The following is a 19640-nucleotide window of genomic DNA, read 5'->3' as shown; positions in this document are numbered from 1 at the left end:
CTATAAGATTTTTATACTGGTACGGGCAGCAGTTTATACGGGACGCGGGTGAAACTGCGGGGAAAACGGCTAGCACTTGATATTTTGGGCTTTTTTCATCACCTAATTATCTAACACAGGCTCAGCCAACGCGAAAAACAACACTATTTCACTCTACATCCCCCAATGTTTAGTATTCGCATCAAACTTTAACATTAAAATCGATTAAAACCGTCCCTCTCGCAACACTAACGAGAACTCTCGATTCTCAGCACTGCATATTAATATCGAACGCACTTTAAACTTTTTTACTCGATACCCGAACGCGCGCCGTGGAAAATTTTTGAATTTGGAATTGTCCGCGGCTCTTTTGGTGCGCTTTTTAAAAATCGAACGCGAGACCGTTTTTTTTTTCTTGTTTAGATGTGCTTGTGATTATAAGTGTAATGGAATTTTGGTTTCAGCCTTCAAAATGAATGAATATTTTAATTTTGAGATGACGGATTGTCAGATGTAATAAAACCGCTACTTGATATTTTAAATACAGTACAATTATTCAGAAAAACCCTCAATTAGGTATTAGACTAGGTCAAAAATTAATCCTTTATCATAATATAAATTTGGTAGAACATCTTAAAGTAATAACACTTTCGTTTATCGTTTTGATGGAAAAAATATTTTCATTAGGTATTTTATTGTTATTATCGGCAAAATAAGTATACAGCTCGATGTGAAAAATCTGTGACATCATAGTTCACATTTTCATACAAATTGCAGAGAAATTAACCGTTTTAACAGTTCAATTGAGCATTGAATTTGACTAAATATTTATTTATTAGTCCGCCATGTCCTTCAAAGATTCCAAATTCAAACATTAAAAATAAAAAAGAAAGTTCTAAACCATTCAAATTCAGAATTCAGTTACAAATCGCAACGCTCTCGGTACAGTCGCGATCAACGTTAGATATGCAAAACTGTTTGCGCAGCCGAGACCCGTAAATCAACAGCGATATTAATACTTCCACTTTAATGCACTAGTTTGAAAAAGGAACGTGTTTCAATAACGTATCTTTTGTGTTTGCTTACTGTCAAAGATGTAAGCTAACTTGTCTTTGTGAAATTAGGTAATTTTTGAGTGATCTTTGACTAATATTAAAAGGACTTCAAGTTATGTACTAAAGTACATAACTTGAAGTTTTTTTCATGTAACATCTAAAGATGTTAAATGAAAAAAAACCTTATAATGGAGGATACTTTTTATTTAATCGGATCATCAAAATCAGGCCCTTGCTTTGTAAACGTTACAAATGAAGTAGAGCTACTTTCCCATGTATGAAAATAGAAAAGTGTACTATTGATGGACAAGTTAAAACTCTATTAATTTAAATATCAATTTTTTTAAACAGTTACTTTTAACTTAAATAAAACTTGGTGGACTTGGTTTTTATAGATCAATTGATTAAAGATTTTGAAAAAAATATATATGTTTAATCTATGTAAAACTAATCTATATAATTTTTATTATGTGTATACTTGATTTGTCTTTAAATCTATGAATTCAAAACTATAAGTTTACTTAGCAAGTACAGGAAAATTACCACCAAAACCCAAGCAAAACCGCCAACCAAATCTAACTTATAAATTAAATGATTTATGAACATTTCACATGTACATCAAAAAACTACAACTCGCTTCCCATGGTCGGGTTGTATGTATGTATGTCTGTGTACGTCGGCGTCCGTCATACGAAACGGCGAAACAATGCGATGCCCCGGGCTGCGACACACCCTCCAGCCACTAGTGATGTGCTGATGTCGTGTCGATAAATAGTGATGTGGTTACTGAGTTTTTTTTTTATAATTATGTGGATTTTTGGAGTTGAAAGTACAATGTATCTGTGTTACACGCTGATAGGATTGGAGAGTTCGTCCTTATTTTTCTTCTCATAGGTATGAAGAGTATAATGTATGTTGATAGCCAATCTTTGAAGGTGTTAGTCATTAACTCATATTTATCTAATTATTGCAAAGAAAGGAGTAATTTTTAGCTTTTGACATCTGTTTTATCTTCACCATGAACAAAATTTCACCCACTAAACGAATGTCACCCACGCAATAACATTATTCTAACTCGTATCTTATAAAAATTAAATAAACCAGAGCCACACGCACGCCGTATCACTCGTACCCCGCCCATTGCCCGCCTACCGAAAAACTCAACGTAAAACGTACCAGCTAAAAAACAATAAAACCCTTTGCCAGATTCGAAAAAAAAAGAAAAAAAATAAGAAAAAAATTGAAAAAAAATGTATGAACAGACGAGCTTGTGATAGCAGTTGTAAAACGTTTTGAAAATTTTGTGTTTAAGTGTACTTTCGTTGTGGTTTTTGTTTATTATGATTTGTTGGAGTGAAATGCTTTCTTTGTTAGTACCTAATGGTTTTAAGTTAACTAATGCGAAATTCTTTATGTAGGTAACTGAGATGTCATTTAGTACTAAAATACCATATTTTACGGGTAAATTAAGTGAATCCACTGTTTAGGTCTGTCTAAGTAATTTATTAAGACAAATTGAACAAGGGAGATCTTAAATGTTAAATATCCCAAGTTCTTCAACTTAACTTCGACTAAATGATACAAAAAAAATCGAAAAAAATTCGTGCGGAAAATTAAAACACACAAATAAGGCGTTTTTCTCATAGAAAAATCACGTCACCTTCGTCCCGCCCATAACGAGAAAACAAAATCGCGCCGTTTGAATTGAGTAAAAAAGTAAAAAAACTTTAACCTTTCCCTTTCATACGATATTCCATTTTGATTTTACCGAAGTCTTGTGGGAATCAAATTATTAACTTTTAATTACTTTAACCGTACCCTATTAACTTATTAAATAAAATTATCGAGAACAAGTTTTCGATAAACTTGTTTCAGTTGTTATTTTTTTTTGTTGAGAAATTACGTTAATATAAACTCAATTAACACTTAAAATTCACACGAAACGGCAGTAACAAAACTCATCATCATCATCTGTTTAGCCTTTTCCCAACTATGTTGGGGTCGGCTTCCAGTCTAACTAGATGCAGCGAAGTGCCTAGGTACCAGTGTTTTACAAGGAGCGACTGCCTATGTGACCTCCTCAACCTAGTTACCCGGCCAACCCAATACCCCGCAGCAAGACCGGTTGACAGACTTACTGGCTTCTGACTCCCTGTAACGACTGCCCAGGATGTTCAATGATAGCCGGGACCTACAGTTTAACGTGCCCTATTTATACTTTTCAAAAAAACGTCTCAAAATGCTTGTTTTTTGGACAAAATACGAGCTCAAACTAGAACCGAAAGTTTTTTTTGTATTATTTTTGTTACAAAGTTAGAGCAAGGGGTGTGTCCAACGCTTTGGGCTTAGGATCTCTTTCCTGAGTAATCTTATTTAGATCTACAGTTTTCGGAACTGTTGTGAACCGAAGTGTTTTCTACCTACAAAAATATATTTTAATTCGTAAGTACCTATACAAAAATATTATTATGTATAAGTCATATTTTACCTGTAGAAAACTGGGTATTTAAACAAAGATAAAAATATGAATAAATGAGTTAATTTAAGTGAAATACCTAGTTATCTTATTTATAGATATGTTTCAGTAATAAAATAAATACAAAACAAACTCATTTTAACACAGAATCCATATTTTATTAAAGTGTGAACATGACAAGGTTTTATTATTTAAATGCTTAATTAACACATACTTAAGACTTAATACTCTGTTCGGCCATTATTTTTAGGTATAATTATGTGCTTATTTATCGAGAATATTTCTTAAAATATAATCGTAATTGAGATTTCAGCGATAAGTTTTAATGAACAGTATTAACGATTATTAACTTTATTTTTACGAGCTTTTAAAATGATAAAGTAGTCAAATTATCGAACAATATGTTGTTAAAATAAATATAATAAAGAAGAAACATATTTTTGTTTGTTAAGTACTCAAAGGCTCCGAAAGTACTGAATCATTGGAAAGCTACACTCTTCCCAAATAACATTTCTATATTTTATCCCGGTACGGGCAGTAGTTCTCTCAGGACACTGGTGAAACCGCGGAAAACCACTAAGTTAAAATAAGTAGTATTTTTTCACCATCACACAGTTAAATATTACACAACCGGAGTACTACAACTAATATAATTAAAAAATTTAAAAAAAAAGAAAAAAATAGCTTTAAATAAATAATATTAGAAATAACTTGAGCACGCGATTATACTACACGTGCTGCGCTTAAGGCGAAAGAATTTTTCAAAAAGTTGATAAAAATGATGTTTTAAGGCCATAATTAAAAGCTAGTCAGTATGCAATTATGTGTATATGTCTTGGGGCCAGTTGTTTGATAGGAAGGTTCCGGGTTCGATGTCACGATGAGACCCCGAGGGATGGGCTGGCTTGGGGACACACCTTTTTGAATTTTTTTCTGGGGTTGGACCCTTTTTATTAATGTATAATGTATTTTTTATTGTTTGAGTAAGAATATCATCATCCTCCGAGCCTTTTTCCCAATCATGTTGGGGTCGGCTTCCAGTCTAACCGGATTCAGCTGAGTACCAGTGCTTTACAAGAAGCGACTGCCTATCTGACCTCCTCAACCCAGTTACCCGGGCAACCCGATACCCCTTGGTTAGACTGGTGTCAGACTTACTGGCTTCTGACTACCCGTAACGACTTTGAGTAAGAATATGAAAAGAAGAAAACATTTTACTTAAGTAATAGTAATTGAAGATTTATCTAACCGTATAGAATCTAGCCTGTTACTCGGGGATAGTTTAGCTTTCGAACAGTGAAAGAATTTTAAAAATCGGTTCACTAGTTTCAGATAAAAAAAAATCCTCTTTAATATGCCTTTATGTAGACTAGTTACTAGACCTGCACATTTGTAGTATTTACCTACAATTCGTATATTTATTTCACTAACTAGATGTAAATGATCATAAGTATAATCGTAGTAGACTACTTACACGCATTTAATGAGCGTAATAATTTGTCTGTTCTTCAAATATGGATGCATGGATGTTTGTTACTCTTTCACGCAAAAACTACTGAATGGATTTTAATGAAACTTTACAATAATATAGCTTATACATCAGAATAACACATAGGCTACAATTTGTAAACATATTGTTCGAAATATGTACTAAACTTGCGCAGACGAAGTCGCGGGCACCAGCTAGTAATGCAATAAATCACAAAATGGCCGCTAAATCGACATTAAACGTTACTCATGTGACGGATTAGCACAATTATCCCATAAATTAATTTTGTTGTAAAAACGCTCGAGAAAACTAACACTTAATAAAATAAAATTAACTAGCTTCCGCACGCGGTTTTGCCCGCGTGGTGTGTTGATAAAAAGTAGCCTATGCGTTAATGCAGGGTATCACCTATCTACATACCAAATTTCAACCAAATCGATCCAGCCGTTTTTGCGTGAAAGAATAACAAACATACATCCATACATTCTCACAAACTTTCACATTTAAAATATTATTAGTAGGATGAAATAGAGCACCTTTCGTGCCGTACCAGTGGGAGTGACCGAACGAACGTTACGTTAAGCGCTTTTTAACATGACTGTACCTTTTTATTCTTTTTTTGGATTTTGAATTTCGAATATTTTATAAGATTCGAAATTTGAAGTGTGATTTTGGAGGTTAGATTAACGGACCAAAATAATTCTTAGCATCAAAATCAAATCTACTTATCTTTCGCGTTTTCACGCCTAAACTACCGAACCAATTTAAATGATTATTTTTACACATATTGTCTAATTCCTATAAAAGACAGGTCAATTTTTACCCAGCTGCAGGAAATAGTTCTTCTTTTACATAAACAAAACCGCGGGCAACTAGTTAGATATGAATCTTAAACAATTACAGGCCCAATTAAATTTACGACACCAATTAATTATAAACAATTGTAACTACATACAAATTGTTTCATTTAGCTAAACAATGTAATTAAACATAGGTACTTTAATTATGTAGAGGTATGTTCAGAGATTTTGGAGCTATGATAATTTTTGTGTAAAAACACTAAAAAATACACAGTTTTATTCAAACTATTTCTTCCATACCTATTTATGACTTACCAAGGCAAATCGGGTTGCCCGGGTAACTGGGTTGAGGAGGTCAGATAGGCAGTCGCTCCTTGTAAAACACTGGTACTCAGCTGAATCCAGTTAGACTGGAAGCCGACCCCAACATAGTTGGGAAAAAGGTTCGGGAGATGATAAGAATAAGAATGATTTATATACACATGTTTATGGCAAATAAATTATTCTTATTCTTATCATCTCCCGAGCCTTTTTCCCAACTATGTTGGGGTCGGCATACGGCGACAAGTCATAAATGATGACCCATTTATGACTTGTCGCTTTTCCGTGATTTCACTCGCGTCCCGTGGGAACTACTGCTCGTACCGGGATCAAATATAGCCTATGTTACTCGGGAAGAGTGTAGCGCCCCAACAGTGAAAGAATTTTTCATATCAGTTCTGTAGTTTCGGAGCCTTTAGGGTACAAATAAAAAATGAGTCCTGTTTTATTTTCTTAGTTTAAATCTACTAACTGTTATTGTGTACAATCACATTAATAATTCAGAAACATCATCATCATCATCATCAGCCTATAGCAGTCCACTGCTGGACATAGGCCTCTCCTCTCCTCTTCAGAAACATACTTCTATTAAATAATATCACCCCTTGTTACAAGCTAAAAAGATTTATCGCCGTCTACACAGGCATAAGAATTCCTACTCTACCTCCTTGCTATAAGGTTTAACTTTAAATGTGCCTCAGCGTTATATGCGACTGTTTACAATTATGAACTGTTTCGCTGAGTACCAGTGTTTTACAAGGAGCGACTGCCTATCTGACCTCCCCAACCCAGTTACTGGGTAACATGATACCCCTTGGTATGAAAATTAAATTACGAATATTATAAAGCAGAATAAGTGTTATGCCAATCTCAGGAACTTATCGGTCAATTTGGAAAAATATTTCACTGTTAGATAGTCCTTTTATCGAGAAAGTCTATAGGCTACTTTTTATTCAGTTGCGCGAATTAATTCCTTCGGGACAGGGTGAAATCGGAAGCTAGAAATATGATAATTTAAATACAGTGCCATCTATTTCAATAAATAGAAAGAGTAATAGAGGGTCAAAATGAAAATTTATGGTCCCAGTAGATTTGTGTCAATTTATTAATCATAGTGTAACATTGTTTGTTTGTTACAATTTTTAATTACAGGTTACTATTACATGGAGATTAATTGAAACGCGGGTCATAACACTTATTCAAATATATTTGAGTTGTCATGGTATGTGATACGTATAACGTATATCATGAGATATCATAAAGTTAAGCAACGCTTGTCGCATCGTGCGGTCGATCTGTGGATGGGTGACCATTTTGTCATGACGAGTTCTTTCGTGTTTTGTAAGATCCCGGCTATAGTTTGAACATCCTTGGCAGTCGTTACGGGTAGTCAGAAGCCAGTAAGTGTGACATCAGTCTTACCTACGGGTATTGGGTTGCCTGGGTAACTAGGTTGATATTCATCAGGTGCAAGATACAGAATATACTGTACCGATGTGATTTTTTTTCACCGTTAACAAGCTACACTATCCCCGAGTGGCATAGGTTATATTTAACACGGGTACAAGGGTGATATGTGCTATATTTTACACAGGTACCTAATAGAGGTAGTTTCCACGGAACGCGGGTGAAACCACGAGAAACAAATAAAGCCTTGTCTATCAAAAATCGATTAGCCCAAGCCCAAATCTATAACATTATTTAAAGAGCAGGTAGAGTTGTTTCCGTCGTTTCGAGGCCATTTTGAAAACCTAGCCGCAACCTTGGAACGAGGAAGGGTTTAGAAACTCCTAGTGTATTTGGGAAGCGGTTGTGTGTAAAAATCAACCTTGCATAGGGTTGGCAGAGATCTTACTAATCTGCAATTATCTAGCAATAGATATTATTAATCTTATAAAGAAAAGTTTGTAAGGTTATTTCTACCCAGCGGCCTCTTAGGTATGCTCTGGGGCTGAGGGGTTGTTCGCGCGAGTTACCGCAGCCCTGGTACACTGTGGGCTCCAGAAGGAACATGGTGGGTTTTAATCAGTAAGAGTCTGACACTTCCTTACGCTACCAACCCACAGCGGGAGGAGTCATTTGATGATTTCACGCCAAAGTAGGGAAGAAATCCCAGGATCTGCATAAAAGAGTAAGAAAATTCTGCTCCAACTGAAAGCCACATAATTTGCGAGTCATAATAGGACATAGGTATTTATTCTGTTACTGGAAGTATTTCTACTTTAACATGAGGGAAGCCGCAAGAAACCACTTGTTGTAATAAATCTTACTGTTATATCATTTCATGGTTCATAACGGTTTGCATTTCCAATGACGTCACAGACTAAAAACAGCCGCATCATACCGAAAAAAATATATCCTATCATAACAAATTACAGCTCAAATTATTGAGTAACATAGTAAAGACAATTAAAATACAATTTTAAGCAAAGTGGCATCCTTATAAGGCATTAAAATCGCAAGGAAAAGGCATGTCGGAACTCATCGATTTAATCATAGTTTCCTTTGCACGAAATTTTTGACGCCTAAAAAAGTTATCAAGCGTTTTTCTACATTGTCTATGGATCGCGTGCCGTTTTTTTCGCGGATGGCATTCTTGAAAGCGAAACTGATACTTAGTATTTTTTTTGGTATTTGAAACTATTTTTTTTTGTATATCTTCATCTTAACAATGTAATTTTGTTTTGTATAATTTGAAATTTCCGTATATAAGTTTGGGCTTTGAAAAATCATTAGGTAGAATAGAAATATTTTCGGCATAATATAATAATTTTTCAAATCAGTCCAGTATTTTTGAGATCAGCTCGTTAAAACAAGCAAACTCTTTAGCTTTAAAAATCTCAATAGCAATACTAAAGGATGATATTTTTTCAAAGCGTGCCATTTCCGAGTTATTTCCTTGTAAGGACAAAGATATCGTGAAATACCATAGACACTTAGATAGCTGCCATTGGAACTCATTTTATAAAGGTTAGCTCTGTCACATAGTATAACAAATCCTACTTTCCTACTTATATTATAAATGTGAAAGTTTGTGAGAATGTATGTTTGTTATTCAATCACGCAAAAACGGCGGGACCAATTTGGTTGAAATTTGGTATGTAGATAGGTGATACCCTGGATTAACACATAGGCAACTTTTTATCAACACACCACGCGGGCGAAGCCGCTGGCGGAAGCTAGTATCCTTATATAGATAGAACATAGATGATCAATCTATGTTCATCTACCTAGCCCTTTTCCCAACTATGTTGGGGTCGGCTTCCAGTCTAACCGGATGCAGCTGAGTACCAGTGCTTTACAAGGAGCGACTGCCTATCTGACCTCCTCATCCCAGTTACCCGAGCTACCCAATACCCCTTGGTTAGACTGGTGTCATACTCAGGTACTGGCTTCTGACTACCCGTAACGACTGCCAAAGATGTTCAAATGGCAGCCGGGACCTACAGTTTATCGTGCTTTCCGAAACACAATATTTTCGCTATAACATCGTCTTTAACAGGGATCATGATTTTATTACCATTTCTAGGGATTAAATGAATTAACCTTTTAATAATAAAACTTTAACTGCAAATGGAGGTTAGTACAGTTAGGGTATAGGATAACTGGTCAAGTTAACTGTACTTATCAAATGGATTAACTAAAATTATTACATTTTATGTGTGTTAGTAATTATGTAGGCAATTATATTTTAATATTTAATGCTAAAAGGGCTCGTGGCTAAGTAATAGCCACAAGGGTCAATACATCAAAGGTGCTTGACGCTATAAAGTCGTACTGAAAATGAAAATCATTTACAATTAGTACGACTATCTGAAGTCAGAAAGTCTGACAAACAATAACAATAATGTCGTCTAGACCGATTTTCATCTATGTGTAAGTTTCCCAGCAAAAACCTATAGGAAGTGGTGAAGGGCGGACGTTTTGGGGGCTGTCTTTTGTAAATTTTGTCGTTCAAAGAGTGCTGATTTTCAGCCAAGTTTGAATAAATGATTTTGAGTTTTAAGCATTATAGTGCACATTATACATTTGCGCAGACCCAGGACACAATTGATTTCTCACACTTACGCGAATATTAGACATTTAAATAAAACTACTTTTACGGATTTTATCGCGGATTAAATAATATTAATATAACGCGATAAAATCCGTAATAGTAAAAAAATATGTATCAGAAAAGGCGCTTCTGATGACACTAGGTTCAACTCTGTTGGAGTCAGTAAAGGTCCATACAAAATCATTAAACCAATTGTCATTGTAACCGGTGATAACTCAAAAGTTGCTAAAAAGATCCCGTTGAAAATGATATCGGACTAACGTTGAGACACGTTCTTTGCATTAAAACAGAAATAATCAAAATCGGTCCACGCAACTCCGAGTAATTGGTTAACAAACTTGAAGTTAATTGATTATTAAGGACACTTAAATGTCGTGTATTTCCAAAACCCCATACATTTGGAGTAAATCGTTTTGATAATCATGATCTATCGAAGGATGCGCTTCCGATGACACTAGTTTCAAGTCTGTTGGTGGGTGGGGACAGGGTCCATACAAAATCCGGCATTGTCCTTTGGTATGTAGATAGGTGATACCCTGGATTAACACATAGGCAACTTTTTATCAACACACCACGCGGGCGAAGCCGCTGGCGGAAGCTAGTATCCTTATATAGATAGAACATAGATGATCAATCTATGTTCATCTACCTAGCCCTTTTCCCAACTATGTTGGGGTCGGCTTCCAGTCTAACCGGATGCAGCTGAGTACCAGTGCTTTACAAGGAGCGACTGCCTATCTGACCTCCTCATCCCAGTTACCCGAGCTACCCAATACCCCTTGGTTAGACTGGTGTCATACTCAGGTACTGGCTTCTGACTACCCGTAACGACTGCCAAAGATGTTCAAATGGCAGCCGGGACCTACAGTTTATCGTGCTTTCCGAAACACAATATTTTCGCTATAACATCGTCTTTAACAGGGATCATGATTTTATTACCATTTCTAGGGATTAAATGAATTAACCTTTTAATAATAAAACTTTAACTGCAAATGGAGGTTAGTACAGTTAGGGTATAGGATAACTGGTCAAGTTAACTGTACTTATCAAATGGATTAACTAAAATTATTACATGTGTGTTAGTAATTATGTAGGCAATTATATTTTAATATTTAATGCTAAAAGGGCTCGTGGCTAAGTAATAGCCACAAGGGTCAATACATCAAAGGTGCTTGACGCTATAAAGTCGTACTGAAAATGAAAATCATTTACAATTAGTACGACTATCTGAAGTCAGAAAGTCTGACAAACAATAACAATAATGTCGTCTAGACCGATTTTCATCTATGTGTAAGTTTCCCAGCAAAAACCTATAGGAAGTGGTGAAGGGCGGACGTTTTGGGGGCTGTCTTTTGTAAATTTTGTCGTTCAAAGAGTGCTGATTTTCAGCCAAGTTTGAATAAATGATTTTGAGTTTTAAGCATTATAGTGCACATTATACATTTGCGCAGACCCAGGACACAATTGATTTCTGACACTTACGCGAATATTAGACATTTAAATAAAACTACTTTTACGGATTTTATCGCGGATTAAATAATATTAATATAACGCGATAAAATCCGTAAAAGTAGTTTTATTTAAATGACCAGGACACAATTTTTTTGAAAACTTGATTTTGGATAAACCCGATGGCTTTTGGCTGAAAGCGTGTATTATTTAGGCATACATAACACCGTATTTATTTAATTAAAATTTATTTAACGCTCGCGAACAAAATTGACAAAATATGCGTTATGACAAAAGTCTTTCAAAACTATTAGCAACGCTTAGTTAGTTAAATAGCTAAAAAACTAGTGTTGAAAACAACAACAACTCTAAAAAACCTGGTACTCAGCTACATACGGTTAGACTGGAAGCCGACCCCAATGTAAATAGATGATAAAAGCCAAGGTGAGAATGATGTAAACAACTACTGTTATCTCACTTCTCTTTCTATTGTCCTCTTTCCGGTGGTGTCGGATTGTCGTCTCATCGCGCTATGAGAGTGAAGGAATAGTGAGTGCACCTGTGTCTGTCCCATCGGGCTATGAGACTGAAGGAATAGTAAGTGCACCTGTGTCTGATATCTCCATAGAAAACGATACATATTTCGTGATATTACAAAATTCAGGTATATACCTAAATAGGTAGGTTTAATATGAAAATGAAACTTGTTACATTACTGAGAAATATCTAATAAATAATTTGCGTGTGACCGATTTAAATCTATGCCATGTGACATGGAAAATCGAATTATATTTTACCGCGAAACGTTTTGCTGAATTCCAGCCATTTAAATTATATACTTTGTGGGTAAAAATTTGCAAAAACTATAGGAATATAATTTATAACCATTTTTCAGTAAAACCTTTTTTTGATTCACGTCTATATAAAAGATGTCAAAAGCAGAAAAAAGGCATTTTAAAAATCGATTCTTTCGTATTCCAAATTCAAATTTGACTTTGCTATTGGGCACGAGCTTAGTGACACATAAAAGTTCTATGCGCTATACCGTTAGGTGGCGTTCGGAAAATTTTATTTCAAGTTAGTGATGTGTGTGACATATCGATACATTATTTACACCCTTTAAATTAAGAAAACAAAATTAGGAGTGATAGAAAAAAATACTAGCTTTGAATCAGTTTATACCGTTGTTCGCGAAAAACTCAAAAACTACTACTAAATGCAGTAGTTTTTGAGTTTTTCGCGACACAATGACAATAAATGACAATAAATTTGTCATTCGAATTTCAGCAATATGTTGATTCATGATAAAGGAGGTTTCAGTGTACAATGTATTCCTGTGCGATGACAGGGAACTTCGCAAACTATCGATAGCATATCTAGTGTCATATTATAGCTGGTTTTTAATGTTAATATGATTGTGATGATAGTTTCTCTTACCAAGGTAGTGGTTTAGATGTGAAAAAGAGACATTTCCGTGTTGATCTGGGAAGGAAAAACACAGTGAAAAATGTAAAGAATAAAACAAAACCAATTTACATTACCTATAAGGACTAAATTAGGTTATACAAGCAAGCATAGTAATTACTTTATTTCTGTTCACAGATCAAGACGAATCTTTTTTGCAAATTCAAAGTCAAATATTTTATCGATATCGATAAAAAGTCGGACAGTTTAACAAAAGAATCGATATAATTTCTCATGACAAGCGGTTCATCACTATACGTAAACTGTGGTATAGGGGACTTTATTAAATATTAACTAGACGGTTCCGTACTACAATTACCAGTGTTTTGACGTTCAATATATGACAGTTTAAATGTCACGATTTTTATAACGAATTCTAGAATTTATGCGATTTGATTGACATGTTAGGTTGAAGGAGAATTTATCGATAAACTACTCGTATGTATCGAGTAAGTAATTTTTAAAAATGTAGAATATTACTTTTATTGAGTTTTGCGAATGAAATAAAAATGCAAAAAATACACAACTGTCCTTTCTTTCATAGATTTGTAACAGTTAAAATAAACAGTCGACCGACAGTTGACCCCATGGTTGGCAAAAATATATTTTTTTAAAACATCTTGATTCCAATCGAAGTTTTCAGTCGGTATGATACCGGCTACATACCAGATCTTCATAATGTACGTACCTACTATCATTCAGCTTCATATTGATTTATGAGCCCAAACAAACTATCAGCCGACTAAAAGTTTATTCAAAATCGTAGTCGTATCGTATCGTATAAAAAATTCAGAAGTTCACCGAAGTGTCCATAAATAATTCAGCCAAAGAGACATTTTCTTTATTCTTTTTTTTACCATCCAACCAAGGAGTTTTACCAAACTTATTTGACACGTCGAAATGTCACATTATATTGTTCTAATGTGACGATCAAGAACATTTTTAGTGTGGTTAATATAGGGGTGAACTTGTAAAAATAGGGGTATTTCATAACACAATTTGTAATGTCACTAAATTACGGTAATTTTCAGTTAAAGATACTTTCTTTTGTGACAGAGGTGTGAAGGTACAACTCAATTGAATTTGTGATGCCATAATTTCAGGTTTTACACATTTTTTGGGGGAGTAAGATAAGCTGGTAGCTAATAAAGTCATTATATTTTTCCTTGGTAATTTAACTAATCTTAGATAGAGTATTTTGTTAGAAATATAGAAAGGGCTTATTAACACTGGCATTTACAAACCGTTAATCCGAAGCCTTTTTACGTGCGTCGGTAATTAAAATTAAAAACCTAATTAGAGCTTCAGTATTTTTTGTAATATACACACGTTTAGTTCAAAATTAAGACACAAATTAAACGTTGATAAAGTAATTAAAGTTTTCTATGTAAATTAAATACAAAAGGTCCAAAAAATAACTTACCATCTTTAGGCGGACTGGCACACTGCGGCGCATAGGACCCTAAGTGATAACCATAAGTATTTTGGTGCATCGGAGGAAAAGGATACCCTAACGACCTAGGACTGGGGAACCCTGAGGCCTCGTGAGGATTCTGCTGACCCCCTGGGCTCCCAAAATGGTGGGGGTGCTGATACCCCCCCTTAAAAGGACCGTACCCATGTTGTTGCAACTCTATGAAAGCAGACTTCGAAGATACATTTGTTGGCGTTGAGTTATTCGAGTTTGAGATATCATGGGGGGTTTGGGAGCCCCCTAAATGATGGTGTTGGTGGTCTATGGAGTCTTGGGTGGTCAGGGCCGGCTGGGGAGTGGATGGGCCCCCCCCGTCCGAAGACTGGGGAGGCCCAAACGGATCTGTGAAACTCAGGGTGGTTGGTTTGCTGTTGGGGGATTGAATTCGAGTAATTTTGAGGGATTTTATGGTCTTTTTGTGTAGGGGGCCGCTGGGTTAGCCTGGAACAAAGAAATAAATAGTTAATATACAATCACACTAGTATAAAAAAGACGAAAGATTATAGAAGAGGATATTTGTTGCTTCTTCACGGACGATCGGTTGAACGGATTTTGATGAGACTCGGCAGTAATTTAGCTTATACATCAGAATATAATCATAGCCTACATTTTATTCGGTAGCGAGAAGAAGATCCCAGAAAAATATAATACAATACAATTCATGTTTCTTTCTTTCTCCACAAAATGAAAGCGACACATTTAATTCAATTATCTTTTTGGACATTCCCAAACAAACTGCAATGTATGTAGAATCTAAAAATAAAGTAATAAAACCCAGTCATGATGAAAACAATCAACAAATCGCCTCTTGCGCATATTTCGAAGCGAGCGATCAGCCGTAACGGTTTGTGAGTTTTAGGGTTCTTTGAGTAAATGTGACTTTTACTCTAAACCTTGTACACAAAAACAAGAGAATTATGGAGAAAATGAAATATCAAAAATATACCTTTTTATATGCTAAACATGAACCACCGAAAATATATTTAGTTGTGAGGTTAGGTTGAGAAAAGTCGCTATTAAGTTTAATTTTGTTACTATTATAAAAATAAATCTTATTTTTTATCTTAAGTAACTTAACTATGACTCCAAATACTTCTTTGGATGCAGATTTTTCTTATAGGTATCAATTTTTTTTTTTTTTGTAATTACCCGTACCTACAGTCTATTTTTTTCGCACCGAAAAACAACATATCCCAAAACATCTTTAATACTTTTCAATACTGAACCTTTACCTTCCAAAACTACTTCTAACTTCTATACTTACTTAAAAAATATAATAAAAATAAAAATATACGAAAAAGCCCGCCCTCTCCCACGGGGTCACGTAAGGTCAACACGTTGTGGGTTTTCTTTAAAACAATTTAGTCGATACGGTCAATTGAACCAGTAAGTGGACATTGTGTGGGGGACAAACACCATTCGTTCTCATTTACTAAGGTTTTATTTGTATTCGTTGTATTTGTATTGATTGGTGAAGATTTTGTGCATCTTTGATCGAAAGTCTGAAGGTTGCAATTGCACCTGCAGGAACTTCTTATAGATTGTCCTGTACTCGAACCTTTCTCTTTTCTCTATGTATCTATCTACGGGTGGAAACTCCATAAAATTCGTACAGCTGTTTTTAAGTTTAATCTCGTACAGACAGAGAGACAGGAAGGTTTTTATATAACAATATTTTTGTTATGAAAATGTCACTAATTTTTCATAGAAAATTCAAAACAAAAAATAAAAATTAGAACGGCTTAATTAATTTAACTAACATCCTAAAAAGGAGGATCTTCTCAATTCCAATCTTACTGTTTGACAGTTGACATTTCACAAACGTCAAAATACTAAATCTGTCAAACATAGCGCTATCTATCACACAAATTGTGTGGTCCTAATAAGAACGGAGTATTTCATCAAAGATATCGTAAAAAAACTAAAAGACCATAGTATCATGAAGGTTTCTCACCAGAGTAACTGGCAACGGGCTTAGTTAAAACAAATGGTACCATGTTAGAAGAAAAAAACCATTTTCGGCAGATACTCGTATTAATTACTAATAGGGTTGCCACAGCGATGCTGGGTTCAATATTAATTGTTTTCGTTGGTTCATAATTTGCCTAGACTTTTCCGTTTTGTAGTATATTTATTGAATGTAAGATGTAGTGTATGTTTGTTGATCAATATTTAATTTCGATTAAGTAGTTTTCTAATTTATTAAAGTATTGTTTTGAAGCTGGTAGCATGTCATAGTTATGTTCTGTGATAGTTTTATGTCCAAATACTTAGTTTCCGCTACTAATGGGAACTACTTCGCGGACAAGGTAAAAATACCTATGTGGACTATATCTATCTGATACTGAAGGATTGTTTCTATAGCGGAGGCCCAGTGGTTCCTGAGGTAAGCGCGTTCAAACGAACTCTTGAACTATTATATAAATACTGTCATACTCTTAATACCTAACTTAATAATCCCATTGTCATTTGTGTACCACTAAATAAAAAAATCGCACCTCTAAAGTATTCCAAAGAAAAAAAACCAGCATTAGATCATCAAAAAAACTATGAGCCGTAATACCCACAAAGGCTTGAAGTGCAAGAATTATAACTAACCGCGTTGCATTCTATTTGATTGACGCTAAGTGCAGCGGTGCACCAGTTTGCGACGGGGGCATTCAATGAATGTGTTTTTGAACGTCAGTTTTGTGAGTTAAAAGGGAAATATTGATAGAGACAGGCAAAAACATACTTAAGAAAAAAATAGTAAGTAAATAAGAAACTCAAATACATAAATGATCTCATGATACATCAAAATCAAATTGTCAAAATTATAACCGCGAATTGTAAAAACACGATGATAAATAATCTCATTGGTATTTTTTTTAAACTATGCAGGTATTTTTGCTCTCTTTTATGAAAGATGAAGAAGCTGTCAAACCAATTTTTATGACAGTTATGAAACTATCTCTAGCACATGAATGAGAACTAGCACATTATGTTTTAAGAAAAAACATAGTTACTTGTACATCCCTCTAACCAATTTTCTTTCGAAAAAAAACCATGAATGTCATTATGCCATACTTTTCCTCAGTTCTTCTAACTACAAAACAACTTCATGAAACAAAAATTCCAAATTAAATTTCACCTTTAGTACCAACCCTACACACTAATCATCTCTCCCTTTCACACCCTTAACATTCTTCATAAGTCCATCTCTTTTCTTCCGAGTGACTGCGCCGGCGCCGCCAAAGGTCGGGTCAAATCGTTTTGTTTTTTTTTTTTTGTTTGTTTGTTCGTTTGTCCGTTGTGTTGATTGCTCAAGTTAATAATAACAATGTTTAACCATCACTAATTGGTGTAGAGTTTTATTGAAAAATATTTTTATCACGCCGAATTGGAGAATTCAATTTGTTAAGATTTTTTGGTGATATTGAGACGGAGCGGAGGGTGGTGATTGAATAAGTTTGAAGTCATTTGAATTGATTAAAATTGTGTTAAAAGTGATGAAAATGATTTCAATGATAAATCGAAAGGATACAAGATGGAATATGATGAATAAAATCTAGGACCTGATGACATAGAATATAGATATAAAATACAGGCTGAAGATTGTATATATGATGATAAAATAAATATACCTAGATTAGAAGCGTGTTAAAAAGATAACATAAGGATTTCTTAGATACATAAGAATATTAATTAATTTATAACAATAGCGTAACTAAAAGTCACGGATGATTGATAATTGAAGATTTTGATCTGGACACCAAGAGTCACACACTGCAAAATTTTAGTCGGCCGATAGTTTGTTGGGGCTCATAAATCAGTATGGAGATGAATGGTAGTACGCACATTACAACGATCAGGCATCAGACTTAGTTAGTTTCACTGGATTCACGAACTTTTTACAGAAACTATCAGGCAGCTATAGGATCAACTATTTATAGTTAGTAGAAGATATATCGGCTGACAGTTTAGTCCGTAAATAAAGACTATTTCTTCCTTTTTTACCACAAAATATCTAGACCATCACAAAAACCGTAGATTTCAAACCCACATTAAAAGATAAGTTGCATTAAATTTGAACACGTTTCATCAATTTATCCTTGTCCGATCAAGTTCCAGATATATCTAGCCATTATTTTCTTACTAACTACACAGGGCACGTAAAACCACTGATCCGCGACACAAAAGTTCATGGGAACCCATGGAAAAACTACATAAATAATGGGTCCCCATAAAGTGTATTAAGTATTCATTAGAGGATCGCTCACGGTCCAATAGTTTTTTGAATGCGATGTACGAATTTTTGTGAATGAAATTTTAAGTGCGATAGTCTTTTGTTTGTTCCTTGATTTTTAAGGTATTTATTAGGTAAGGTAGGTAAGTTATGAGATTTTTCGGAAGAAATACTGCGGCCCTGGTACACAAAGGGCTCCAGAAGGAACATGGTGGGTTTTAGTCAGTAAGAGTCTGACACTCCCTCACGATGCACTCACAGCGAGAGAGTGCATTTGTTACAACCACACCAAAAAATTCTGGAGTCTATAAGTTGGTGGTGATTTTGACACCTTAACACCACCTGGAGCGTTTAATCACAACAATAATAGATAATCCATCTTAAATCAGACTTACTCCAAACGCAAAATTGAGAGATGCAAAAACGCAAACATTTATAAAATACCTAATCATATTCTTCATCATAGATGATAATATCTGTCTAAGTGCCCTATTGTTGTTTGTTCGTAGGATAAATAATTATAATTCATTAATGCTTCGTCGCAAACACATGATTTTGCGATAACCTTAAAATTATGAAACCTATCTTAGAGTTTATCGTCAGTATTAACATGCCTTATTTTAACTACTTCATTCCAAAGTTTATTGGCTGACAATGTTTGTTCAACTTTATTATTGTCAACTTCAAGATCGGTTATTCGTAAATATGTGATCAATAATATCAAAATATAAAATATTTGTGGCTAACATTTAACTGCTTCTTCTTCTTCCTACTAAAACTAACTCCCTGTTCAAAATTTTATTTGGGTTCGGCGCAATATGTCATCCTCTTTCATTTTCCCCTGTCACTCG

General features: G+C 34.7%; 1 protein-coding gene across 4 annotated transcripts in view; it reads right to left on the bottom strand.

Moving 5' to 3' along the window:
• Positions 1 to 19640, bottom strand: part of LOC124643379 (homeotic protein distal-less-like) — a 115287-nt gene that overhangs the window by 76836 nt on the left and 18811 nt on the right. For 3 of the 4 annotated variants that reach the window (XR_006985930.1, XR_006985931.1, XM_047182355.1), the window contains exon 2: positions 14514 to 15005. Coding sequence is in view for 2 of the 4 variants with exons in the window: in XM_047182355.1 (XP_047038311.1) it covers positions 14514 to 14583 (70 nt within the window). In the remaining 2 variants the exon portion in view is untranslated. Of the gene's footprint in view, positions 1 to 13063; positions 13109 to 14513; positions 15006 to 19640 lie in introns of those variants that run through there. The other variant, XM_047182354.1, reaches the window with a different exon arrangement.

Source organism: Helicoverpa zea, chromosome 27 (assembly GCF_022581195.2).
Source record: "Helicoverpa zea isolate HzStark_Cry1AcR chromosome 27, ilHelZeax1.1, whole genome shotgun sequence".
In the NCBI taxonomy this organism is placed as follows: Eukaryota; Metazoa; Arthropoda; class Insecta; order Lepidoptera; family Noctuidae; genus Helicoverpa; species Helicoverpa zea.
The sequence above is the reverse complement of the archived record's forward strand: the minus strand, read 5'-3'. Positions and strand labels throughout refer to the sequence as shown.